The 8,467-nt window shown below is 33.5% G+C and overlaps 2 protein-coding genes across 2 annotated transcripts; one reads left to right on the top strand and one right to left on the bottom strand.

Annotated features, from left to right (window-relative positions):
- Nucleotides 1-472: 472 nt before the first annotated feature.
- LOC122601746 (protein MOS2-like) lies at nucleotides 473-1,012 on the bottom strand. Its single transcript, XM_043774486.1, has one exon. It carries the CDS (start codon nucleotides 1,010-1,012, stop codon nucleotides 473-475), a length of 540 nt encoding a protein of 179 aa, XP_043630421.1.
- A 2,274-nt stretch (nucleotides 1,013-3,286) lies between these two features.
- On the top strand, nucleotides 3,287-6,675 carry LOC122600634. Its single transcript, XM_043773381.1, has 5 exons — nucleotides 3,287-3,420; nucleotides 5,110-5,216; nucleotides 5,287-5,858; nucleotides 5,969-6,089; nucleotides 6,317-6,675. Exons 1-5 carry the CDS (start codon nucleotides 3,349-3,351, stop codon nucleotides 6,348-6,350), a joined length of 906 nt encoding a protein of 301 aa, XP_043629316.1. The 5' UTR covers nucleotides 3,287-3,348; the 3' UTR covers nucleotides 6,351-6,675.
- The last annotated feature ends 1,792 nt before the right edge of the window (nucleotides 6,676-8,467 follow it).

The following is an 8,467-nucleotide window of genomic DNA, read 5'->3' as shown; positions in this document are numbered from 1 at the left end:
CCGAAACAGAGTTCATATAAGATAGGAACAATCACTAATCACTAATACGAGTATATGCCCAACCATGTCAAATGCAATAATTCTAGCACAATAAGTCTATAATCCACAATATCCTCAACATCTTAATTCCTTAACTCGATAGCCTTGATTAAACAACAACGTATACTTCCTAAAATGCTACCACTCAAAACCACAAACATATTCATACAAAGCATCATAAAAACAGCACCTACATATATATCAAAATAAAGCTCTAAAATTTATACAATCTTCAATAAGATTGAGACTTTAGCAAAAAATAACATGATCATAGTAACTCGAATAAAGAAACAATTTTGGAAATGACACGTGCACATTGTACCTCTTTTACACCTAGACGCCTCAAAATTATAAACGTGTGAGCGCCAGAATCCTTCCTACACTTGAACCCCTTCCAATCAGTTCATGTTCACTTGTTGTCACAAAACCCGACTCATTTGCCACCACATTTCTCCAATTTCCCAACTTTTCGACTCGTATCAAACCCCAATCCTTCACTCCCAGTCCTTTTCGTAAACTCGAAAACCTTAACATCCTCAACAACATTCTTCCCAATCCCTCTCCCTTCATACCAACCATACCCTTTTAAATAAGCACGCCCAAATTCTCCAACCGAAACATCATCAAATTCTCCTAACCCTTTATCATCAGGCAACGTTTTTAAATCATCTTTTAGTTTCATTAACATTAATCTATCGATTTCCGACAATGTTTCTGACCCTGGCCCACCACAAGTTTGTTTCTTGTCACGAATGTTGAGACCGGTTTTGATGTTGGAGACTATTTGGGTTTCTGGGTTCCACTGGTTGGGTATTGGGGGGATTATGATTGGTTGGTTGTTATTGTTATTATTGGAAGTGGGTTTGGATTGATCGAATTCTGTGATGAATTCTTTTTGTTGATTTGAAGAAGGAGAAATTGTGGGTTTTGATGATGATTTTGAGGAAGGTGGAAGAGAGAAGGACAGTTTCATGGTTGGATTGATTCGTATGTTTGTAACAAAAAGATTTTGATGTGTTAATGTGTAAAATCGGTTCAAAAGATCACCGAGTAAAAAAAAAAGAAAAAATAAAAAAAGAGTAAATTACACTTTTTGTCCCTGAAGTTGGCATTGTTTTTCACTTTTGATCTCTAAACTTTAAAAACTACAATTTTGACCTTAAAGTTGGCCAATTTTTTCAATAATCGTCTTTTGGCCTTACGGCATTAAAAAATGACCGTTAACATACACACGTGAGGGCACTAATGTTATTTCACTTTACACCGAGGGACGAAAAGTGAAAAGTGGCTATTTGAGGGACGAAAAGTGAAAAAATAGCTACTTGAGGGACGAAAAATGAAAATCATACAAATAAATTTATTCTTCCATTCTTTCTTTTTCGATCATCTTTTCTGATGGAATTTTCCAACTAGGCATTTATTTTCCATTTACCCCGAAGCCTCTCCAATCGCCACCACCTAATAACCACCAACAACAGCCGTCGCTACTAGCCACCGCCGTCTGTAACCAACACCAGCCACCGCCGTCTGTAACCACCACGAGCAACCGTCACCCACCACCACCTTCGAACACCGCTGCCTATAATTACCACCAGCCACTACAATCAACACCAGCCACCACCGCCTACAATCACCACCAGCCATCGCTGCCTACAATTACCACCAAACACCGCCATCCACAGTCACCTCCAACCACCGCCGTTTACATTCACCACCAACCAACCCCACTGACTAGAATCACCACCAACCAACCGCCGCCACTAAGAATCACCACCATCTACCGTCTCCCTTTCAATTAAAATCAAAATTTAGAAAAGAAAAGAAAGTGATTGGCATGTTTGAACTATAATTTGTTTGATTGGTTGTGTTTTGAATGTCATGAATTTGAGTAAATGATTTTGTTTGTGGTTTAGATTTGGATTCAAAGTCGAGTTTTTATTAGGTATCATCGGAAAATAAATGTCGAGTCGGAAAATTTCATCGGTAAAAATGATCGGAATAGATGATCGAAAAAGAAAGAATGGAAGAATAAGTTAATTTGTATGATTTTCATTTTTTGTCCCTCAAGTATCTATTTTTTCATTTTTCGTCCTTCAAGTAGCTATTTTTTCACTTTTCGTCCCTTGGTGTAAGGCGAAATGACACTAGTGCCCTCACGTGTCTAGCACGTGCGTACGTTAACGACCATTTTTTAACGTCGTAAGGCCAAAGGGAGATTATTGAAAAAATTGGCCAACTTTAGGGTCAAAATTCTAATTTTTAAAGTTTAAAAATCAAAAGTGAAAAACAAGCCAAATTTAGGGACTAAAAGTGTAATTTACTCAAAAAAAAAAAAGATGGCAGATGTTATGAGCCTATGTGGCTTAATTTGTTTATTCCAGGTTTTACAATTTGGGAATAAACTGACATAGTGACATGACTCTTACTTTCACTTCTTTTCTTAATCATCATTTTTTTTATAAGTCTTCGTTTTTCTTCAGAATCAGAATATTACAGTAAAGTTTTACATGTATCTCATTGTAACAATTTAGATTTTACGGGTTGGTCCAAAATTGTATGTAGTTAACCAAAGGCCAAACCGTAAATCAATACGAGTTCAAGCCAAATTGAGAAATGAGTTATAGTTTCAAACTAAATTTCCCAAATTTGATTCAATTTGATTATCAAGTTAAATGGTCCAACACCTCTACCACCTCATATTATAATGAGGAATGATACAATTACGAATAAATTTTATATATCTATCTCGCTAAACAAACTAATTTGTATTTCCTCTTCTCAATTATAAATTGGTATAGTATCTTTAAAGTAGTACTTTCTTGTAGTTTTCTTTATTGTTAGTTATAAACAATATCTCATGGTTTATATGGCTTATGACGATTTTTGATAAGGATTGGTGATGGTGGTGTGATTTTAGTTATTAAAACTAGAAAAGTTTAACAACTATTCTATTTACTAAATTAACATTTTAACATACTAAATATAAATTTTTATTTGAGTCTGTATGACTGATTGAATTAAGTCAAGATTAGTTAAACATTAAAAGATGAAACAATTTCTATGAGATTTATCTTTCGGAGTTTCGGGAGAAGTACGGGTTTAATCCCAAAGAAAACAGGTTTACAATTAAGAAAAAACAGGCATTGACACGTAACAATATTTTGTTCACATTTAAAGGGTGTAAGTTGTTATATCTTAGAAGTGAAGAGGGTGTTTTTTAAATTGTACGATGTACAAAACACTCCCAAAAGATCCCAATAGAGGCTACAGTACATTTGCGGCACACTTGGAAGGAAGTTGAAGAAATCAATGGCGGAAGCTCAGCTTTTGGACGATTCTGCCCTTGTCAAAGCCCTTGATGATGCCATCTCCAAATACAAGGTCCCCTTTTCCTTCTTTCTTTCTTTCTTTATTTAGTTTTTCAAAAAATATTGTACTATATGCATTTTAATAGCATAGAAAAGGATTATTTTTTTGTTAAATGTTGTTTAGATTTGCTTAATTTCAGATGCCCATATAAAAATTTGGTAACTTTTTTAATTTTGTCACTAACCTTTTCCCTTGCCACCCCAAGAATTTTTGTTTTTTGTTTTTTTTTGTAGATAAAAATGTGAATGCTTTTTGTAGAATTGATGGTATGTTATTGGTAGGACTGTTGGTTTAAGAAAGTTGTGTGTTGTTTACTAGTTTATACTTTTTAGGAATACAATTGTTATATGTTCCTGAATCCTGACTGATATATTTGATAGGATCTAATTTAAAGACTACATAGGCTTTGTTTTGATGAATATTACTTTTGAGCAAATAATGCAAGAAGTGCTTCTTCTCCTTTTTTTCGCAGTTTTATGTGGTGTGGTAAAGGATGTAAATGTGACGGAAAGTTGTATTCTTACGTTTGAAATATGTTAAAACAATTAAGGAGTTACGAGAAATTTCTGATATCTGTTGGCATTGATTAGTAAATACTTCTTGTTAAAGCTATTTAAGGGTATAGATAGGAGTTTTCGTAATTTATTCTTTTTAAAGCTACTTAAGGCTAAAGATAGGAGCGTTTGCAATTTATTCTTGTTACAGCTAGTTAAGGTTAAAGATAGGAGCTTTCAGTAGGTAAGCATAAGGTCAAAAGCTTAGATTAATTGAAACAATGAATATACAAAGAGGAGATTTTGAAATAAGTGGATGGGAGGGAATTGTAGATAAAGAATGTGAACGTTTTATACAAAAGTGATGGTATGTGATTGGTAGAGTGTTGGTTTAAGAAAGTTGTGTGTTTACTAGTTTATACTTATAGGAATACAACTGTTATATGTTCCTGATTGGGATATTGTCATATTGATACGAACCAAAGTAAAGACTACATAGGCCTTGCTTTGATGAATATTACTTTTGAGAAAATAATGCAAGAAGTGCTTCTTCTTTCTTTCATATTTTTTCACAGTTTTATTGGTTTGGTAAAGGATGTAAATGTGGCAGAAAATCGTATTCTACATTTGAAATATGTTAAAAGGATTAAGGAGCTACGTTAAATTTCTGACATATGTTGGCATTGATAAGTAATTTATTCTTTTGAAAGCTAGTCAAGGTTAAGATAGGAGCTGTCTGTAGCTAAGCATAAGGTCAAAAACTTAGAAGAATTGAAACAATGAATATGCAAAGAAATTTTTTTGAAATAAGTGGTTGGGAGGGAGTTCCAGTGGATACCCGCATCCAATCCGTGCAATTTACAACATTGGAGCCATTGAGCCAACTCTTAAGTCTGTACCCAGTTGGTTCTGGATGGGAGGATCTTGTGAATACCCTTCTTATTGGGGACATTGAGTTAGTCCGAAAACAGTCTTCCAGATACTGTCCTTGGGGTGGGACATGTGGACTGCTCAAGTTTCACGTTGTTAATGCTTTGTGAATTTTTATGACCTCAATCATGTATGAGAATAAGTGAAAACACATGAGTTAGTCCATGTGGCGGGACAATTCATTCGCGAAATACACCTCTGTGCAACCTTCACTAAACACAGAACAGGATTGTTAATGATATATATTGACCATTTACAATGAATGCGTTTTGTTCAGATAATGCATATTCAAGGTGACAATGGTTCTCTTAAGGAAGAAAGAATCACAAAAGAGACAGAAGAAAGAGGACCTGATGTCTCTGATCAATCTAATGAAATTAAAAGGTTTGTGTTTTTGTAATTATCCAATGTCTTATCTCTGTACCTTAAAGCAATACTTTTTTTTTGTATATAGTGCATACATGAAGACAGGTGATAACATCACCAACGAACCAAAGAACACAACACATACAGGAGAGGCTGCGGATTCTTCAGTAACTGAAAATTGTACTTCAGAAGTCGTTGAGCAACTTGTGAGCCCTTCAAATCGTGATCAGGTAGATGTTGCTTATGATGATGTAGAAAGTGCCGAACATTATAACAATTTACTCAACCAATATAATGCTATTGAGGAACAAAGGCAAAAAGTATTAGAACAGCTTTACCAATATGGCAATTGGGACTATCAAGGTTATGGTTATGATTATGGTGCTGCTTATGATTCTCAATACAATACTGTGCCTGCACCCCAAACTTCTGAACCGCCTGTATGCTCTTGCCGTCCTTATGTATACCCGACTGCACAACACACCTCATCGGCAGCAGTTCCATCCGGTGAAACTTGTGCTGGTAGCACATCATTTACTCATAATGGAAACTCAATTTCTTTAGAAGATAATGCTTTTATTAAAGAAGCAATGGGAGCTGTAGAGAAAGCTATTCGATCAGCTACCAAAGAATCTTCTGGTATACCTGATCTAGGCCAAGGTCAGTATGCTTATGAACAAATAATAGATAAGTTTTACAGTTATATTATTTTTTCGATGAACCTGTTGCATGTGATTAAGTTAGCATCACTACTTGTGTATGAATTGCAGAGGGAAAGAAAGGCCAAGAAGTAGATGCAGGTTCAAGAGACGTGGGGCAACACAAGACATCTGAAACGGATCTTTCAGTAGTATTGAATGCTTGGTTTTCTGCGGGTTTCTACACTGGCAAGTAAGTGATGTTTTATGTTTTCTTAGTACACAAGAGATATTTTTATATCATCACATCTACAGTAATAGCCTTTAATACCAAACTAGTTCAATTATATATTTTTTAAGTGAACTTGACTGTTGAAGTCAACATAGTCGTCCTATAAGCATCTCAGGCAGATAGTCATAATTTTGAATTGCATAACCGACAGCCACTGTTGGTGCATAACTTTGTATTGTTATATGTAGGTATCTTTCAGAGCAGGCATCAGCAAAGAATTGATGTTCTCCCGAAATATAAATCCTGGTTCAGGATCTTCTTTGGTATTATACACGAATCTTGCATAATTTAAGAAAGATGATACCCCCAGTCCCCAGCTACATCAGAGGGGCAATTTTGAGGGAAATGGTTGGAACACTTTGTGTACATTGATGTTTAAGGTTGAAGTTTTATTCCCTTAACTTTCGGCTTTAGTTCTTCAAAAAAAGGAGGCGATATTGAGTTATGATATATAAGGATGTATTACTAGATGATATGGACAAATTGTGTATACAATCTCAAAGGTTTATATCACACTCCGCTAGCTGCCCTAGTAGCATTCAGAGTAGATCGAGTTAACAAATTTGAATCTTAATGTAAGACAAATTATTATTGGTTTGTAATGCTTTAGAAGTTTTAAACTAAAAAACGTAGCATATAACGAAAAGATCGTTTGACTATTTGAGCAGCACCACACCTATATGACCAGATATCTTTTATCAAAGTTAACTAATTGCTTTAAATAGAAACCCAAACAACTGAACAAAACTCATCTTTCTCGCTATAAAGCAAAACACTTTTTTTTTTCACTAAAAAAAGCCAATTAATCTATCCACGTTATCTTAATTTAAGTTTAATTGCATAAACGTCTTAAAATTTATAAGAATTGATATTAGTATCATACCTTTTTATTATTTTTACCACACTGGTGTAGTTGATACTTGTACTCTAATGATACTTATACACATAGTTGTCAAACTCGTACGAGTCACGAGTTGACTCGTATGAGTCGAGTCAAAATAAGGTGAAAACGAGACGAATCGGTGGGTGACTCGTTGCTCCAGACTCGTAACATGACTCGTGTTTTGTTGTGCGAGTCGGTCCGAGTCATGTTCCAAGTCACGAGTCGAGTCACGAGTCACAAAATTTTAATTTTTTTTTCATTTTTTTTTATAAATTAACTCTTTTATTTGCTATTAGTTTGACATTATTTTAAAAGTATTTTTTATTTTTAGCTGAATATATCAATAAAATACAATATTTTACAATAAATACTTATATATAATTATAAAATTATATATTATAAAATATTCTGACTCTTACGATTTGAGTCACGAGTCAAAAAATCAGATGTCGAGTCGATAACTATGCTTATACATTATGGTAAAAATATTTATGAGAATTGATATTAGTATCATACCTTCTTATTATTTTACCACACAGGTGTAATTGATACTTGTACTGTAATGATACTTAAGTGTTTAACAATACATTCATCCGTCAAAATCAAAATAATCATGTTTTTTGATTTGTGCATCCATCTTGGATGCATAATCATCAAAATGATGCATCCAACAAAAAACGTGATTTTTTCGATTTTGATGAATCAATGTGCTGTTAAACACTTAAATAATGATAATTAGTTATGCACTATGTCAGTTTTATAGACTTTTAATGCATCAAAATGATGTTTTTAAAGTGTTCTCACCATTTTTATTTTAAAACTGTTCTTATTTGATTGTCCCATATATATATATATATATATATATATATATATATATATAATGATGAGATATTATTAGATGTTATGGATATAAGTCAATTGTGTATGCAATCTCAAAGGTTGAAGCATCATCACGTACACACGCTATAGCTGCCCTGGTAGCATTCAGGGTAGATTGAGTTGGCAAATTCGAATCTTATTTTAAGACAAACTAGTTTTGTCATCCGGGCATTGCCCCAAGAACTGATTAAAAAATTTGAAACTGAATCCACGTATTAATAAATCTGCAAAGAGAATTTTTTACTTTAGTTCAAGTTCAACTTTTCACATTTGTAAAAGTGGAATAATAATGGGTTTCGGAAGTCTCGAATATCATTCCATGACAATTTAAGAGTATCATGTTAATAATAAGATATAAATAAATAAATTACAAATATCAACTGTTTAACAAATAGTATACTTGTGAATCATTATATAACTCGATTTTGAAACCTGACATATAAATATATCTTATTATTCAACATAAATCATAACATAGCAACAAAAGTGATATAACAACATATAATTCTATCTGTTGCTTTTTAAAACATGATATTAACAAACCTATAAAGAATTGTTTGAAAAAATATAAACATGT

Source organism: Erigeron canadensis, chromosome 5 (genome assembly GCF_010389155.1).
Source record: "Erigeron canadensis isolate Cc75 chromosome 5, C_canadensis_v1, whole genome shotgun sequence".
NCBI lineage: Eukaryota > Viridiplantae > Streptophyta > Magnoliopsida > Asterales > Asteraceae > Erigeron > Erigeron canadensis.
The sequence above is the reverse complement of the archived record's forward strand: the minus strand, read 5'-3'. Positions and strand labels throughout refer to the sequence as shown.